The sequence below is a fragment of the Acinonyx jubatus genome, chromosome X (assembly GCF_027475565.1).
Source record: "Acinonyx jubatus isolate Ajub_Pintada_27869175 chromosome X, VMU_Ajub_asm_v1.0, whole genome shotgun sequence".
NCBI classification, from domain to species: domain Eukaryota; kingdom Metazoa; phylum Chordata; class Mammalia; order Carnivora; family Felidae; genus Acinonyx; species Acinonyx jubatus.
In genome coordinates, this window is record NC_069389.1 from 56,999,584 (window position 1) to 57,018,978 (window position 19,395).

At 43.6% G+C, this 19,395-nt stretch overlaps 1 protein-coding gene across 10 annotated transcripts in view; it reads left to right on the top strand.

The window, feature by feature from the left end:
• The window catches only part of NHSL2 (NHS like 2), a 270,707-nt gene that overhangs the window by 135,581 nt on the left and 115,731 nt on the right, over positions 1 to 19,395 (top strand). For 5 of the 10 annotated variants that reach the window (XM_053202471.1, XM_053202474.1, XM_053202476.1 and 2 more), the window contains exon 3: positions 15,394 to 15,531. The exons of 4 other annotated variants lie outside the window; for them this stretch is intronic. In XM_053202471.1, coding sequence (XP_053058446.1) covers positions 15,394 to 15,531 — 138 coding nt within the window. Of the gene's footprint in view, positions 1 to 1,647; positions 13,323 to 15,393; positions 15,532 to 19,395 lie in introns of those variants that run through there. One more of the 10 variants, XM_053202475.1, reaches the window with a different exon arrangement.

Below are 19,395 nucleotides of genomic sequence, written 5' to 3' on the forward strand. Positions count from 1 at the left end.
TTGGGGTGTTTTCTGCCACACTCCTAGTAGACTCTATACCACTTAGCTGCTGCTGTACCATAAATGAGAGAATAAAAAAGGCCCGAGGCTAAAAACAGCACACACACACACAAAAAAAAACAAAGTACAGAGCCCTCAGTGTCCTCACCCACCTGCATCTCGATTCCATCCGGTAAGAAAAAAAAGGATAGGGTTGGCCCTGTAGTCACTCAGATTCTTCTAGTACTAAACTCTCTGATCCTAGAAGTGAATACAGTTACCCAGGTTAGGGCCTGACCAGTGCTGAGCAGCTTTGCATTCTGGGAGATCTGGGTTTTGAGTTTGGCTCATCCCAACTTCAGAATAAAGGCTCGGCAATCTTAGACACCTCTTTTCCACCCTGTCACTCTGCCTTTCACTTTGGAAGTCCCTCTTGCATCCCCATACAATCAATTGCACCATGAAAGTCAGCACTTATTTGTATATTGCCATGATTTTTCTTTGTATTAATTTTATTTTTGCAATAAAGCCTTTGTTAATTACAGGTTTTTTAACTAACACAGGTTACTTGTGGTCAAACCAGAAAAGTATCACAGAAGAAAATAAAAATCACCTGTACTTTCACTACCTGATATATTTTCCTTGTAGATTTGTTATGCCTTCATTAAAATCTACTTACATGTGACCTCATAAAACACACTGTCCCAGATGGCTGCCCTGTGAGTCTTAGGTTCCCAACAAAGCATGAACTGGGGGCAGTCCTCTCTTATCCTCCATTAGTTGTGTCTCTGATTGGAAGACATGTTGTCTGGGACCCCAAAACTCCAATTCTTTAGCCAGCTGTAGATCATCATGCTAAGACCTCAAAGGACTCAGAGGACTTTTCATTTGGAAGCGTGGCTCTGGACCCAAAGCCCTATGTGGCTTGCTCACCCTGTCTAGAGTTGGGCTACATTATGTGGGAAGCACCAGGCCTTGCTCCAGACCAGAGACAGCACTGAGCAGCTTTCTGAGGGACCTGGCGAGAGGCTGCTTAGAAACGTTCTTCCCCACCTGCCTGAAGGGCCCCCCCAAATAAACCCATAACCCTAGCTTGCTCAGTTTCCCCTTGCCCCTCTAATGAAAAGCTCTATCCCCAGAACACTGGTCCCTTTTTGTGGCCTGGTTCCTTGCTATTCAGTGTGTGATCCATCGGCCAGCAACATAGAAAACAAGATCTCTAGATGATGGGTTTTTTTTTAAGTTTTTATTTATTTACTTAGAGAGAGAGAGAGAGAGAGAGAAAGAGAAAATCTCAAGCAGTCTCCACACCACCAGCATGGAGCTTTATTTGAGGCTTGGACCCATGAACCATGAGACCATGACCTGAGCCAAAATCTAGAGTCAGATATTCAACCAACTGAGCCAACCAGGCGCCCCTAGATGATGGTTTGCATGTTAAAGTTTAAGAAGCAAGGTGCAAACTCTATTTAAGAAGGTCTTAGGTGGAATCTGAAATTCTTCATTTTCTAACACGCTCCCAAGTAATAGAGATACAGCTTGTTTACAGAGCACACTCTGAGTAGCAAACATATAGGAGCCTCTTTTGCCCTCCCTTATGCTTCCTGAAGGCGAAGTGGCAGGAGAGCCCTAGAGGCTCTCTCCCTAGAGGTTAGAATGTGTACACACACACACACAGTTGAGAGTTATGTTGTGGGTGTCGAATAAATGTTTGATGAGTGAATACATGAAGTTGAGGAGTAAGAAGACCTAAAGCTACACTCGCATCCTTCCAATACTTGCCCATTTCAGTGGCAATATCATCAGCTTCTGACTCACCAGATGGAATTGGTTCCATTTTTGGAGCCATTTTTGCCCTGGCTCTGTCTTTCCTTTCTCACTGCTTCTATTCTCATTCAGATAATTCTCATCTATCCTCTACCTTCCTGCCTCTGGTCCCTTTCCCCTCTAGTTTACTAACAAAACTCTACAGCTACACACTAGACCTCAAAGACATATTTCCAGAATCTTTCTTTTCCACTCCAAACCTGCTTTTGCTACCTTGGTGTCTCTGGTTCTTGGAAACCATATCTGCTTTTCCCAATGTCCCCAGCTCTATTACAGCCTGATGTTTAGCTTCATGCCCACTTTCATCCTAGACGCTGCTCTATGACTTGACCTGAACTGTCGTGCCCTTGCACCCAACAGCTTTTGTATTCCAACCTATTTACAGTGCCCCAGAACTCTGGTTGGTCTACAGGGAAAGTCAAATATGGCGGCCTCGTTCTCTCTTCACATATTTCTATTATTTTATATATCGTCTTCATAAGTACATTCTAAGCTCTTGTAGGGTAGGGATATCTGTGTCTTATTCCTCTCTTTATCCCTTGCAACACAAGCATCTTCTTTCATTCATTCACTCATTTCTTAAAGACTGAATGTCCATTCTATGCCAGGCCTGATACCAGGTGTTAGGGCAACAGAGGGCAGGCAGACACAGTCTAGTATATCCTAGGAGATTCAAGGTAACAGGGAGGTCTAATAACATGAGATTGGCAAACTGATTTGAGGCCCAGAATGGTAGAAATATTTGGGAACATGGTTGATGAACAGGCAGGGACTGTCCATGCCTAGAACAGATAAGGAAGAAAGTTGGGCCAACAGATGCTGGAAGGCTACCTTTAGAAGCCTGGGGGAGAAGTGGGAGAAGGAGATGGAGTATTGTCTGCTTTTTCCAAAATGACTGCCTAGAAGGGGAAGTAGTGATTCTGGTTCTGACAAAAACAACATTTCCAGTTGTTACCTGAAACAATAGGATTTGGAGGGGGGTGTGGTTCTGAGAGGTGGGTGATGTAATGGGAATGGCACTAAACTAAACTTCTTTCTAGAACTCAGATTCTATGACCCCTTGACCTGGGTCTCAGTGCCAGTTCTCCCTCTTGCTGGCTATCAGACCTTGGCTAGCTCCATTCCCCTACCACAGCCCCGCTTCTTCCTCTCTGACTTGGCAGGATGTGGAGTGGGGTGGTGTTCAAGGAGCTTGGATTCATGAACAGTAAGCTTCCTCCAGGCTGTTGACATTCTTGGCATGCAACGGGAACAGAAGCATGGATTAGGAAGGCTCAAGCAGCAGAGTGGACTCAAGTCGGGGAGGTGGGTGAAGAGTGGAAGGAGAGAGGGCCTGACTAAGTTGCCACATCTGCACAGTGAAAGGGGGGATCAACCCCCTCCCTGACCCATGACAACTACAATAAGTTAGAGAGGCTACAGTTTTCCAAATTGCCCTTTAGCTTGTTAGAAGTTTGTAGGCAACCCCCAGACTCTTAAATGGGAGGCCCAGGGCATGGCAGAGCCAGTGACTGCAGTGCCCTGGACATCTGGGGGAGGGGGGACAGCAAGTGAAGTCATGAGGGAGGCTACAGGGAGAGGCCTTGGGGGACTCTCCTGAGGTAAAGCCCAAGGGCAGGCAGTCCCTGAAAAGGAGCTCTCTTCTTGGCCTCAGAAGACCTGGCCTTGGCATGAGTTTTAAAGGAAACATTTAAAGATCCCAGGTCTCCAAAGAATACAAATGGCATGGTATTACGTGAGGTGTTGGGAGTTATTTTGCATAGTAGGGGAACTTAGCTGGAGGTAGCGCTTTGCCTTGGGGGTTGGATCTGCACCCTAATCTATAGAAGCCCATTTGTAAAAAAAAAAAACAAAACAGTAGGATCTAACACTTAAAGAGCATCTGCTCCCTCCTAGTTGAGGATCTAAGCACTTTACATATGCTCATTAACTCTGCACATCCTCCTAGCAACCCCTGTTTTACATCTAAGAAGACAGGCACAGAGAGGCTAAATACATTGGACTAGATCACACAGCTAATGAGCCTAAGGAGCAGAGGAGCAGGCTGATCTGTCTCCAGAGCAATAAACTGCAATGCTATTAGTGGCCTCTGTTGACTGACATCAGTGGAATTACAGCTCTTTTAATATCACATTACACCTGTTTCAGGTAGCTCAAAAAACCATGAATGCTCATCACTACCTCAAAATTATGATAGTCATAGGGACACCTGGGTGGCTCAGTTGGTTAAGCTTCTGACTTTGGCTCAGGTCATGATCTCACGGTTCATCTGTTGGAACCCCACGTTGGGCTCTGTGCTGACATCCAGGAGCCTACCTCAGATTCTGTGTCCCCTTCTCTCTATGCCCCTCCTGCACTTGTGTTCTCTCTCTCTCTCAAAAATAAATAAACATTTAAATTTTTTTTAATTATGGTAGTCATTAGACCCACTACTAGATCTTGTTATATTGAATGTGTTAATCAAGATACACATATGACTAGATTATAAATTGTGTTTCAGCATACGGTAATCAGTTTCCTTTGTAATCCTTCATAATTTATTGGATGCATTTAAAAGCATTTTATCCATTGGGGTCCCTGGGTGGCTCAGTTGGCTAAGCATCTGACTTTGGCTCAGGTCATGATCTCGTGGCTCGTGAGTTCGAGCCCCGTGTCAGGCCCTGTGCTGACAGCGTGGATCCTGGAGCCTGCATCGGATTCTGTGTCTCCCTCTTCTCTGCCCTCCCCCACCACCTCAAAAATAAATAAACATTAAAAACATTTTTTAAAAAGCATTTTTTTCCAAGAAAGTGTACAAAGGCAGCATCAGGTCGCCAAAGGGGTCCACAGCATGCTCTAGAAGGTTCTTCTGATATTGGGTAGGCTGAAGACTTGGGAAGCATGTGCACTGAGCACCCCTCTGTGCCAGGCACTTCACCTATATGCTTTCACAGCAGCCCCATGAGTTGGGTATGATTATTCCACTTGACAAATGAGGAACCCAAGACTAGCAAGGAAGGAGCCTTATCTCTACAGTCACCATCAAGTAAGTGGCCAAGCTGGGACATGCATCCAGGTGTGTCTGACCAGAGTCCACTTTGTAACCACTGCAGCTCTCTGTCTTCCTTGAAAGGTTAATGTCAGCCCTCAAATGCAGCTCCCTCAAATACAAATGACCCCCAAAGTCAAAGGACACCTGAATGCACACTAGGTGACACTACTTTTTCAGCCCCAGAGCATCCTCAGACGTGAGGTATAGATTGAGGGCACTTCCAGGGAGAAGGGGAGCATCTGAGAACATTACCAGGCTTGATGCTACTGCACCCAGAGGGATGCAAAATAATAGCTGACAGCTGCATGCCTGAGTTCAAATCCCAGGTCTGCCCCTTGTACACTCACAGACCAATTTGATGCCTCAATTTCCTCAACTATAAAATGAGGATGATAATGGTACCTCCTAAGACGATAGTGGTGGTAAGGATTCAGTGAAGTAACACAAAAAGCCTTTGGCACTGTGCTTGACACTGTGGTGTGAGCCATTGCTATTATCTTCTCCTGAGAGGGATGCATGGAGGGAGCCTGGGGCTTCTGGAAGAACTTTGGGAGATGTTGACCCTTTGTCCTTCCCCATACCTGTTATCTGGTCACCCTTGCCATGATTCCCAGATGTAGTAAGCAGCAGAAACCCTCAAATCTGTGGTTCGCACCTCTGACTGCACATTGAAATCACCTGCAGAGCTTTCATGATGGCAGTGCCCAGTCCCCACCCCCACCCCCAGACTAACAGGACCTGACTCCAGGGATGAGGCTCGACTAGGAGCTTTTTTCCAAAGCTCTTCAGGAGACTCTAATGCAGAGACAGCTAAGAGCTATGCCCTCAAAAGGAAATGGGGCTGTGTGCTGCTCTTTGGGGACAATGAGTAAGGAGGCAGAAGCTTGGAGACCATGCCCCGCTCTGCAGACAGGATGAAAAGGAACAGAAGCCCAGACATGGAGAGGAAGTGGGCAGCTATAGGGAGGAAGAGGAGCTGGAGCCCACAGTAAGAAAGAGCTACAGTGGAGCCACCAGGGCCAGAGCCTGGCTCCAGGCCCCACCAGGATGATGTCCTAGGTGGTTTTCCCACAGAAGGAAATGGGAAATATGGGGGTGAAGGCAAGATGAGGATGTGCTCGCAGCCTCTTTCTGTGCCCTCGAATGGTAGCTTCTGATGGGTTGCTAACACCTTGCAAGGAACCTGGGAGACGGTCTGTTCCTCCTCCTTCTCCCAGACACAAACAAAATGGCTCCCCATCTAACCACTCATAAGCTCACACCCAGATTCCACCTTCACCCAACACAGCAGAAGGTCCCAACTCCAGTCCATGTAAATATCTGGCAGCCAGAGCAGAACCGGGATCAGATACCAGGTCCCCAAGGGTGCTGCCTTCTGCTGTAACAGGAGACTGCAGCAAGCTGGGAGCTCAGCAGGGCTGTGATTATTATGTTTTCACATGTCAAGAAAGGAAACAGGGGCAGAGAGGAGGAAGGTGACTTGTTCTCAGTGACATAGGGAGCAGTGGTAGAGGCAGGACTCCTCATCCTGTGCTCCTTTTCCCACACTCAGCTTTGGCTGCTAATCTTCCAGTTCCTGGAAACTGACCAACTCCCCACCATGGCCCTGTGTCTGTAACAGGGTCTCCTGAGTCACCCAGAAGAGGTCTTGAGTGGGCTGCTCTGAGAGAATGTCAAAGAACCCTCTAGCTCTGAGTCTGAATCAAGAGTGCAGGTGTGGGACATTTGGGGTTCTGTGATCGTGTTGCCTTCCCCCCATCTTTTGTTCTGGGACGTATTTTGGCTAGGTGAGATTTTCCTCTCTCCCCTCCCCCCCCACCCGTCCCAAAGTGGAGACTATGTCTTTAAGAAAGGACGAGTCAGAGCCGCGGGGATCAGTTTCAAGCAACCCTCAGAAGGCGAATCTGGATTGAGTTTAGGAAGAAAAAAGAAAGGGTTAGCTTTGGTCCTGCCTCCTTTCCTTTCTCTCCTTTGCTTGTCCCTCCTCCGGCCTTAGTTTGGAAAGTCTGTTAACTTGGCCAGGAGGTTACGGAGCCCAGGGCTTTCCCCAGCAGCCTTGTCCTCTCACCTTGTCCCTCCTCCAGCTCCCGAGCACACGATCTGGAGGACTGCTGGGCAAGTTGCTGGAATGACTAGGTACGTGGCTGGGACGTTTTAACCTTCGCCCTTTCATTGAGGTCTGGGGAGTCCAATACGGACCTGGTGGGAAATGGGAGGGGGGCCCTCAGGACCTCCAAGAACCTTGGTAACTGAGTCAGGAAGAAGATGGATAGGCTTTGGCCACAATCCTCTCGGTGATTCCGCCAGGGGCTCTGTGTTCGGGTGTCTGTAGGCTCAGAGAGGCTTGGTCCATGCAGCCTGTCCCCCTGCGCCACTTGTGAGTTGCCTACTCAACCCCTGCTGGGTGGGAGTTTGGGACTGTGGAGTGTTGAGTTTGCTGCTGGAGGAACTGAAGCCAGAGAGGTGCTGGGAACCCCATGAGAAAGGCAGATGGGAATACATCCAGCCCCAGCCATCTGTCTGTCCATGATACTCTGGTGGCATGTAACCTCTCAGATGAGGTAAATGGGATTCAGTCTGCTCAAGTTGCATTTGCCGAGGCTCAGGAGCCATTGCAAGGTCTTCTTGGGCTTGTTTTCACCTTTCTGGGATGATGACAAGCAAGGTTCTTAATTTTTAAGGACTCAGTTTACACTTCAGAGAAAAGGACTTAATGATACTTACCTGAAAGATGGGAACACAAAGAAAGAGGTAGAGAAGGCAAACTGGGCTGGTGATAGAGATTTCTGTAAGCTCAAGAATGTTTTCCCTATATATTTTAGGATTCATCCATGCATTTATTTGTATATGTATTCAACAAACATCTGTTAAATGCCTATTGGTGCCCATTGCCTATGTGGAAAAACTGACAACCCAATATGGCAGCTGGTCTTCCCACCTGACCTCCTTTGCCAGGTCTCTATTCCTCCCTTCCCTCACCCACATCCCAGCCCATTTGAGAGTGGAAGAGGCACCAGCTTCTAGTGCACTCAGGTGACCTGATGAAGGCATGATAAGTGCTGATGTTGTTGGCACTAGAGTAGGTAAGTCTCACTTGACAATTGTTTTCTCTTGAAAGAGACTTGGGCCTGAGCCCCAAACATGACCTCAACCACTGGGGAGGACTTTGAAGATCAGGAATCAGCAGGGATGCAAAAGTTTAGCCTAACCCCTCCCAGGCAGAAGGGGCAGTCAGGCGCATCTTTAGACATTAGGGGTAGAGCTGGGCCCCTGGTTGGGCCTTCAGCATCAAATGTGGGCCAAGCATTGGTTGGATTTGCCAAAAACATCTGAGGACTGTTCTTCTTGACTTAATGAGTTGTCATAACTTGGGCAGGAGGCATTCTGGGATCTCAGCCACCTAGGCTGTTGAGGAAGGGGTGGGGTTGTGAATACCAGTTCTTAGGTGGTCCGTTGGATGTGGAAGGCTTAGGCATGGCACAGACAGGCGCGTGTCTCTGTGCGTGTATGTGTGTGTGTGTGTGTGTGTGTGTGTGTGTGTGTGTTATAGGAAGTAGCTCCTATGAAAAAAGTCTGGCAAAAGCTGGGTGAGAAGTATAACCCTATCCTAGTAGGATTGGGATTCAGGCTTGGTCTCATAACTGGCAGGTTGCATAAGGGCCCAATGAATACAGTGAAGGGGCAATGAGACCAATGCTAAGGCCTGCTCACCCTGCTTGGGCAGAAATGGGAGTAGGGTGAGTGGATGTGTGAGTTTCGTGACGCTGGCTAAGAGGGGCTGAGTGGGACTGCCAGGAACTACCACCACCCTACTTAAAAAACAAACCTGCCTAGCAATATCTGTCTACACTGCACTCTGGCCGTTTTGGGCTTGAGCTAGGCTTATCTGAGGGGTTATTTCTGAGCCTGGAACGGAGATGGGGAATGGACTGTGTGATTTCTCGAGGCTATGATGTCGACACTCTGCAAACTTATTATCCCTTGTTCACCCTTCAAATCCCACCATGGCTGCTCCTGACTCCCATGAAGGGCTGTCACAGAGCCAGACCTCCTGTTCTTGCAGGTAGGACCCTCTGCCCTCTCACGTGTGATGCTCACTTCCTGGATCACAGGCTCTGCCTGCAAGTTCCTGTCATTCCTTCCCAGAATAAAGCAGCTGCCTGAAGCAAGTTGTTCAGCTGGGTTGCTGAAGGGAAGGGGAAAGGTAGAGCAGGGGGATTGTGTTGGAAAGGTTAAATGCCAGCCAGCATTCTAGAGATAAAATAGGGAGCTGGGCCTTCCCATCTAGAACAACTTCATGGAAGAAACTCAGTAAAGGTTGCTTCCTCTCCCTGGTGAGTGTGTATTTTTGAGAAATGTTTCCTCTCCATTTTCTCTACAAGTCTCATCATCTGAGGGGAGCAGCAGCTTTTGTGTACTATTTTCTTTTAAGTGGAGAAAATTTCCCCGGAAATGTAAAGCTGAGTGACTCCAGTAAAAAGATCCAAGCGAGTGAGGCTTCTGCCCAAGTATGGGAAAATATCCATCCATCTCTCCACTTAATTAGAAAAATGATCTGCTGAGTAGTGAGTCATGCTGCCCGTCAGCAAACAGCACCATCTCTAGCCACAGGGCCAGGAATAACATAGGTGAGAGATGACAGCAACAGTGACGAAGAAAAGATGCTAAGGGATTCGGATTCCTGATGCCAGCAGCTACTTGTACCACGTTTGCCCCCTCCTGTGCAATAGATAATGCGCTGAACAGAGCTGCATCATCTGTGACGCAGATCAATATGGCCGGGGCTCATCATGCATCTTTGTAAGTGGGATCCCTGCAGGGTGCATCCAGGATCAATCCACAGCTCTTTGGGTACCTTGGGAGTTTATTTTCATTCAGGAAAACATACATGCAGTAAATTGCATAAAGTACACTAGTTGTCAATGCACAGCTCAATGAATTTTTACATACGTATACATGTGTGTAACCACCACCCAGATCAAAGTATAGAACATCTAAAGCACCACAGAAGGCTCACTTTTGCCCCTTCCCCTTGGTGTTCTTTATTTACATGTCCCAAAGTGCTACAACCAAATGTTTGTGTTCAGTGGTGTACTGGTAAATGTTTAACAGCCAGTTCTGGTGTGTGTAGTGGGGGTGCTGGGCTTTGTAGTGTCTGCCAATTTTTGTGGCATAAATATTCCCATCATGGCTGATTTCAAGCTACAGTTTAATAACTGGCTTGCAAAATTCTAAAAATTTAACAATTGGCTCCGGTGAGGAAGGACAAACTGGCTCTAGCACACCAGTGGTTGTGATGGAGTATCAAAGAGAGCCAGGTCCACCGGTCTACCCAGCCCAGCCTTGTGGGGTGCTGGTAAGGTGCTGCTCTCAAATATTCCCAGGTCCAGCCCCCTTAGTGAGGAGAGAATTGTTCACAGGATTTAAAGTGATCTCTAATTTCTTTTGTCCGTGCACCAGACATCAGTTGTGCCCCTACCTCATGGCAAGCTCTAGAGTCAAAAACATGAGTAAACCACGGTTCTATCTCTAAAGGAGTTCAGGTAATTTAACACTTGGAGGGAGAGGCAGACATGCGGAAGTCCTCATATGAGTGAAGTCATATGATATTTGTCTTTCTCTGACTGACTAATTTCACTTAGCGTAATAGCCTCCAGTTCCATCCATGTAGTTGCTAATGGCAAGATTTCATTCTTTTTGATTGCCGAGTAATACTCCAGTGTGTGTGTGTGTGTGTGTGTGTGTGTGTGTGTGTGTATTTATGTATACCACATCTTCTTTATCCATTCATCCATTGATGGACATTTGGGCTCTTTCCATACTTTGGCTATTGTTGATAGTGCTGCTATAAACATTGGGGTGCATGTGTCCCTTCAAAACAGCACACCTGTATCCCTTGGATAAATACCTAGTGGTGCAATTTCTGGGTCTTAGGGTAGTTCTATTTTTAGGTTTTTAAAAAAAGTTTTTTAACATTTATTGATTTTTGAGAGAGAGACATAGCACGAGTGGGGGAGGGGAGAGAGAGAGGGAGACACAGAATCCGAAGCAGGCTCCGTGCTCTGAGCTGTCAGCACAGAGCCTGATGTGGGGCTCAAAGTCACAGAGTGCGAAGTGCGAGATCATGACCTGAGCTGAAGTCCAACACTTAACAGACTGAGCCACCCAGGTGCCCCTATTTTTAGTTCTTTGAGGAACCTCCATACTGTTTTCCAGAGTGGCTGCACCAGCTTGCATTCCCATAAGTTTAGCCATTCTGATAGGTGTCGTGATACTGCACTGTGGCCTCAACTTACATTTCCCTAATGGCTAATGATGTTGAACATCTTTGCATGAGTTTATTTGCCATCTGTATATCCTCTTCAGTGAAATGTCTGTTCATGGCTTTTGTCCATTTTCTAATTGAATTGTTCATTTTTTTTTTTTACTTTTGAGTTTTGAAAGTGCTTTATGTATTCTAGATACTAGTCCTTTGTTAACTATGTGGTTTGCAAATACTTTCCACTACTCTGCAACTTGTGTTTTCATGGGCTTTTACAGAGCAAAAAGTTTTAACTTTAATGAGGTTGAATTTATAAAATTTTTCAATTTTTCCTTTTATGCCTTGTCCTTTCAGCATCAAGTCCAAGAACTCTTTGTCTCACCTTAGATTTTCTCTAACCCATTTTGAGTTAATTCATTCTTTTGTACAGTGTGAGGTTTAGGCTGAAGTTGTTTGTTTGTTTTGTTTTGTTTGGAGGTGTTTTTGTTTTGTTTCATTTTGATTTGATTTTGGGTGTTTGTTAGTTTGTTTGCCTGTGGGTCTCAATTCTTTCAGTACCATTTGTTGAAAGGGCTATCCTTCCTGTATTGAATTACTTTTGCACCTTTGTCAAAATCAGTTGGGTGTATTTTGTGGGTCTGTTTCTGGGTTCTTTATTTTGTGCCATTGGTCTGTATACTGACCTCATAAATGAATTGGGGGAGTGTTCCCTCCTTTTCTATTTTCTGTAAAAAACTGTGTAAAATTGGTGTTAATTTTTCTTTAAATGTTTGGTAGAATTCTCCAATGAAATCACCTTGGCCTGGCGATTTCTTTTTTGGAAGCTTTTCAAATTTTGAATTCAATTTTTTAAATCATAGAACTATTCAGACAATCCATTTCTTGATTGAGTTTTGGTAATTTGTGGTTTTGAAGTATTGGTCCATTTCTTCTAAGCTGTTGAATTTGAGTAGTAAGTTGTTCATAATATTTGCTTATTCTATCTTTAATGGTTTCAGGATCTGTGCTGATATCTCTGTTTTATTCCTTATATTGATGATCTGTGTCTTCTCTCTTTTTCACCTTTGTTTGTCTTGCTAGAGGTTTATTAATTTTGTTGATTTTTTTTGAGCCAGCTTTTTTTTCATTGTTTTCGCTCAGTTGCTTTTTCATTTTCAATTTCATTGATTTCTGCTCTTATCTTTATTCTTTCCTTAAATCTTCTTGCTTTGAGTCTATTTTTCTTTTCTACTTTCTTGGGGAAGGAACTTCCAAATTATGGATCTAAGGCCTTTCCCCTTTACTGATATAAGCATTTAGTGCCATAAATTTCCCTCTAACTACTGTTTTAGATCCCACAAATTTGGTATGTTGTATTTTAATTTTTACCAAGTTCAGTGTATTTAAATTTTTTCTTTGAGGCGTCCTCTTTGACCCATGATTATTTAGAAGTGTGTTGTTTAATTTCTACATGCTTGGAGATGTTCCTGTTGTCTTTTTAAAATTGATTTTAATTTTGATTCCATTATAGTCAGAGAACACACTCAATATGACTCCAAATATTTATATTTATTTATTCATTAATTCATTAATTCTGCTTTGTTTTGTTTTTGTTTTTGTTTTGAAGTAGCAATTAGTAGAAGTTTATTGTGCACACACCAGAAAGACAGTTTGCAAACCAGGAGCATTCAAACCAAAATCATTCATTAAGTTTTGAAAGAGAGACAGAGAGCACAAGCAGAGGATGGGCAAAAGGAGAGGGAGAGATAGAATCTTAAGCAGGCTCCACATCCAGCACAGAGCCCAACACGGGGCTCAATTTCACGACTGTGAGATCATGACCTGAGCCGAAATCAAGAGTCAGACACTTAACTGACTGAGCCACCCAGGTTCCCCTCAGATATTTTTAATGTATTGAGGTTTGTTTATATTCTAGGATACACTTCATCTTAATGGGTGTTCCATGAATGCTTGAGAAAAATGTGTACTCTGTTCTTGTTGGGTGGAGTGTTTTATGTATGTAAGTGAGATCCTATGAGTTGATTGTGTTGTTGAGTTCTTCTGTGTAGTAGGTCTATCAATTATTGCAAGTGGAATTTGTAAGTCCCCAGTTATAATTGTGGATCCACCTATATCTGCTTTCAGCTCTGGTAGCTTTTGCTTCTTGTATTTTGCAGCTCTATTATTTTTTATATACACATTTAGGATTGCTGACTTCCTGGTGGATGTATCCTTTCATCATAGGTAATGTCTTTTTTCTTTGTAATTTTCTTAATTCTAAAGTCTCCTTTATCTGATATCAATATAGTCTCTGTTGCTTTCTAAAATTAATGTTTGGGGCGCCTGGGTGGCGCAGTCGGTTAAGCGTCCGACTTCAGCCAGGTCACGATCTCGCGGTCCGTGAGTTCGAGCCCCGCGTCGGGCTCTGGGCTGACGGCTCAGAGCCTGGAGCCTGCTTCCGATTCTGTGTCTCCCTCTCTCTCTGCCCCTCCCCCGTTCATGCTCTGTCTCTCTCTGTCCCAAAAATAAATAAACGTTGAAAAAAAATTAAAAAAAAAATAAATAAAATAAAATTAATGTTTGCATGACATATCTTTTATCATCTTCCTTTCAGCCTACGTATATTGTTATATTTGATGTGAGTCTCTTGTGGACAAGATGTAGTTGGGTTATGTTTTTTAGTCCACTCTGCTAATCTGTATCTTTCAGTTTTAATATATAGACCATTTGCATTTACTGTAATTATTGATATGTTAGTGCTTAAGTTTGCCACTTTATTTTTTGTTTTCTGTTTTCCTTTTCCTGTCTTCATGTGGGTTACTTGAACACTTTTTAGAATTCTATTCTGATGTATCTGTAGTGTCTTTGAGTATGTCTCTTTGTATAACTTTGCTGTAGGGAATTATGTTATATTATATTATATTATATTATATTATATTATATTATATTATAAACAGTTGCTGGTGTTGTCACTTCACCAGTTCAAGTGAAGTATAGAAATATTACTTCCCTTTATGACTTTTTAACCTACCTCCATTTATAATTGTCTTAAATATTTCTTCTACATATATTTAGAACTACATTAGACAGTATTATAGTTTTTTTCTTCAACCATGAAACATAATCTAGAAAATTTAAGAGAAGAAAACCCTACTGTATTTATTCATATTCCTGCATACCATGTGCTTTCTTCCTTCCTGATGTTCCAAAATTCCTTCTTTAATCATTTCCTACGTTTAGAGAGCTTCCGTTAGCTATTCTCCCAGAGTAGGTCTCCTGATGACAAATTCTCTTAGCTTTCCTTCCTCTGAGAATGTCTTGATTTCCCCTTCATTCCTGAAAGATATTTTCATGGGATGTAGGATTCAAAGTTGACAGCACTTTTCTTTCAGTACTTAAAAAATGTGCTACTTTTTTTTCTGGATTCCATGATTTCTGATGAAAAATTTGCTCAGTTGAAATGTTTGTCCACTGTGGATAATGGATTGTTTTCTCTGATTACTTTTGTCTTTGTCTTTAAATTTTCAGAAGTTTTTAAATAACTTTTCTTGGTATGAATTTCTTTGGGTGTATGCTATTTGGGTTTGCTTACCTTCTTGAATCTGTAGGCTTATGTCTTTTACCAAATTTAGGGAGCTTTCACTTTTATTTCTAGTCTCACTTTATTTCTTGTCTCCTTCTGGGGCTCTGATGATATAAATCTTAGATCTTTTGTTATTGTCCCACAGTTCTCTGATGCTCTGTTCATGTGTTTTCAGTCTATTTTGTCTCTGCTATTCAGGATCTATAATTTCTATGTTCCACCTTCAAGTTCACTGATCCTTTCTTCTGTCATATTCTTTCTTCTGTTGAGCCTATTTAGTGAGTTTTTGTTATTGTATTTTCAGTTCTATAATTTCTATTGGGTTCTTTTTTATCTTCTATTACTTTGGTTGAGATTTTCTATTTTTATTTTTCAAAAGTATTTGTTAAAGCTTTTTATGATGGCTACTTTAAAATTCTTATTCATTAATGCCAACATCTGACATATGCCAAAAGACATCGGCATATGTCTTTTATCATTCATGTTGTGATTTTCCTGGTTCTTGATATGATGAGTGATTTTTTGTGTGTATACTGGACCTTTTAGATATTATGTTAGGAGAATCTGGATCATATTTTAATCTTCTATTTTAGCAGAGAATCATTCTGTATAGATTTCATAGGTAGGTCCAGCCCACTTCTGTGGGCTGTGGTTCCAATGACAATTTCATTTTCAGAGCCCATGCAGTGCTATTCTGGCCTACTTTTCTCATCCAACTGGTGCTTTCCACAGGAACAGAGTGCACTTCTGTAGGACTGATACTACTAGGTGGCGGTGGGAGACACCAGACCTGTGAAGAAGGAAAACTTTTCCAGGACAGATGCCTGTGGAGCTCCTACTTGATTCCTAGTGGTCCAGTGGTAGCAGATGGTGAGTCCTCAGGCTTCTTGCTCTTGGTAAACAGTGAGAGATACAAGGCTACAAAGCAGAGAGTGGCTCACCCAGCCAACTCTCTTGGAAACCCAGTGTCAACAGGGCTCCCACTCAACCTCTTCTAGTGCCACCAGTGAAGGAAAGGTCTGCCTAGGCCACTTTCTGTCACTGGGTGGAGGGCTGGGAGATGCCAGACCTGGGTTGCCTCTGCCACTGGGTGAAAGATTGAGAAAGGCTGATCAATCGTTTTAACACAGAATCCAAAGCACCAGGAAGCTCAAAGAATCCCAGTTTTCTTTGGCAGCATAGGACTCATATTTCTAGGTGCAGGGTATGAGAGTGGGGCCTGGGAGCCTGGGATCTAATTGCACTTTTTGTCCTTGGACAAGTCACTTCACCTGAGTCTCAAGTGCCTCCTCTATAAAATGAGGTGAAAGTGGTACTTCCTTCCCCAGGGTTGTATGAATGTCATAAATGATTTATGGTCATGAGAAACATGATATACCACCAGTCTCATGCCTGTTGCAGCAGATTCTCAACAAAGGAGTGTGTATAAAAGGATGAGGCAGGGGCAGCCTGAGACCCTTTGTTGCCATGAATTTTCAAAATTATAAAGTCTTTCAAACATTTAGCAAAGTAGAGAGACAAATGTCAAATCTTAACATTTTGCCACCTTTGCTTCAGATCTTTGCTAAGAAATAACTTATCATGATCTAGCTGTGAGTTCTACCCCATCCTAGCCTATAAAAAGCCAGTATCTGTTTCTAATTCCCATGCATGTATTTATACTTTCACCACATATGTGTGCATCCATAAACAATACATATTATTTTTGCATGTTTTAAAACTTTATATAATTGGCATCATACTGTGCATACATATTCTTCTGTAGCTTTCTTTTTTAAATATTTATCCATGCTGATACATGAGTTATAATTAATTTATTTTTATTGCTGTATACTATTCCACATAATGGCTGTACCACAATTTAGTTATCCATTCTCCAGTTGTTAGACATTTACATTTCTTCTCATTTTTCACTGTTTATAAACAATGCCACTATGAAATATCTTTTGAACCATTCAAAAAAGCCTACTACCTCGAGTTCAGTCAAGTTCAGTGGCAGGTACACTTCCAATCAATAATCCCCATTTGGTGTCTGTGGGAAATCTCAGAAACATTGGTTAACCACAGTCTGGGCCTTTTAGGTTAGATGGTTGCCGGTTGCATCAGGTCAGCTGGGTGCCATGTGAAGTTGTTGTGGGTATTCAGGACTCAGTCAGAAACCCACCCACCCTCACATTTTGGACTCACCCATGCATCTTGTGCATCCATTCTCAATTCTTCAGTCTCATCTCATCATGGCCCTATTAAAATTCCTCCTGTACCTGTCACTTTCATGCCCATCCCCTTCAGAGTACAATACACACTCAGTGTCCCTCCCTCTGCCAGTTTTCATGTGTTAGCCTGCAGTCCTATGGTTCCAGGGAAGAGAAAGAACCCTAATGTTTATTGAGCTTCTGCTCTGTACACTAGCACCAAGTTAAGTGCTTTTAGATTACCTACCCAACCTTTCAAGCAGTTGTTACCATTCTCGTTACATAGATGAGGAAACTGCAACCCAAAATGGGTTAAGAAAGTGTAGCGTTCATACCTAGGGGCATTGTGGGCACTATAGGAAGGGAGTGGGGGTGGGGCAGAGCTCTGCTGTGCCCATGGGCAGCCTCTGATGGAGGAATTAAGCTTAGTACTCTTTGGAGCTTTTGATGACCATCCTCAAACAAGATTCTTCCTTTTAAGGGATGTGCCCTAATCTTTCCTTGAGAAGGTATCCCAAGGACTCAGAGCTATATAGGAACACAGATCATATCTATGCAGTTCCACATTTTATTGAACATACCCACTAATTCTCACACACTCATACTCTTTTACTAATCCAGACTAACAAAGGGCCCAAACACATATTAACTGACTGCAGCATGTCAGTTGGTCTAGAGGTACCTTGTTTACCTCCTCATATCTACTCTGTAATGAAGTATTTTTATTTCCATTTTTTTTTGTGGTTTGGATATTGAACCTCAGGGAGGTTAAGTCACTTGCCCAGGGACCCAGAGCTAAGTTGTGCTGAAGGCAGTATTCTAAACCAGAGTGAGGTAGACTGGCCCCTGGAGCACTCCAAACCCAAACTGAAGTTCAAGTGTCATTCTCCTTGGTCAGATGGACTCAATTCTTTTAGTCCCTGAGCACCTGGAGTGTGTCAGACTCTACACCAAGCACTCAGTGCCAAATGAGACTGACTTCACATAGCTACCACTTCAGGGAAACTAGGACTATTCAGGTGCCACCCAACTTGCCTCTAGACCCATAAAGGGACAGTCATTATCTATACTGGGTGGATGCTTCATAACCCCCTTTTTATCTCACTAGCCAGTCATCATTTATTTAACAAGCATTTGAGTGTTTCCTATGTGTCACACCCGCACTAGGAGCTGGTGATTCAAGGATAAGGTAGACCCATTCCCTGCCCTTGGGGAACACACAGCATAGCAGCAGAGACAGACATATAAACATATCATTATAATCCAATGGGTAAACAATAATGACGGAACCTTGGACTAGATGCCGCGAGAATCTAGAGGAGGAAATCCCCAACTCTGCTTGCATGAAGCTTCATGGGGATATGAAGTTTTGGTTGGATCTTAAAGGATGGGTAACCATTTTCTAGGTAGGCTGTGGGTAGTGTTCCACACAGAGGGTGGAATAAAGGCAAATGTGGAGGAGTGTTTTGGAAATAATAAGTAGCTGGATGTAAATCAGGGATTTAAACTGAAAAATGCTGACAAGGCCCAAGAAGTGAATATATGTGAGTGAAGCAGGTCATGTACAAACAAAGACAAGCACGGGCATGATAAGTGATCCCCCATGCCTGAAGCACCACAAGGAGAAGTGGGGACTGTGGAAAATTGGACAGTTTGCACCTTGTCTAAGGGGACAGCTGCTTCTAAGCTTTTGTGTTCATTCTCATCTGGAATTCCTGACCTAGGTTGCCATATTTTCCAGTTTTTTGAGATGCCAGAAATTCAGATTTTGTTTTAATATTAAATAGTGTCACTTTTCAACATTAATGATTATTTTGCATTTGTAAGCTACACCATCAAAACATGCCTACTCTTTAGTGGCCTCTGGTATGACTATAATGTGAAGGGAGCAGGAAAGAAAAGCCAAGGTCAGATGCCTTGCCCTGCCCTTCCACAAATAGCCTGACTTCTGGGTGATGCAGAAATATATCCACTGGACTTTCAAAACCATCTTTAAAACAGAAGACAGCACAAATAAGATCCAAGAAGTTGGAGAAGAAGAAAATCAGGGCTGGATTTCACATCCCCTCCCTTTTTCCCTTTCTGGGTTGAAATATTTAGTGTCTGGCTTATTTACTCATCTGATTCTGGCCCACAGCTATTGATACTCAGCAGGCTAGGGGTGGGGATGGGATGAAAAACAGAAGGAGTACAAGAAGGACAAGGCGAGGATGGTCTCTCAGAAGCTGCCCACGCAGGATGCTGCTTGCCTTCTCTTTCCCCCTCTCCCTTCAGTTCTGGGCTTCCCTACAAGGCCTGCCAGCTCTGACAGAAACAGCTGCCACAGATCCCAAGTGCTTTCTTTCAGGTAAGATGGAGTAGACTGGCCCGGGGTGGTGACTGGAGGACTCTGGAGTCCCTGCTGGAGACAAAGGCCTTGGAGGCATCATGGATGAAGCCACGCCCTCGGCCCCTGTCACGTGCATTCTACTCACCCTTCTGTGATTCCTAATCTCTGTGATTTCAGCAGAAAAACAGCTAGAGTGTGTTCAAATCACACCAT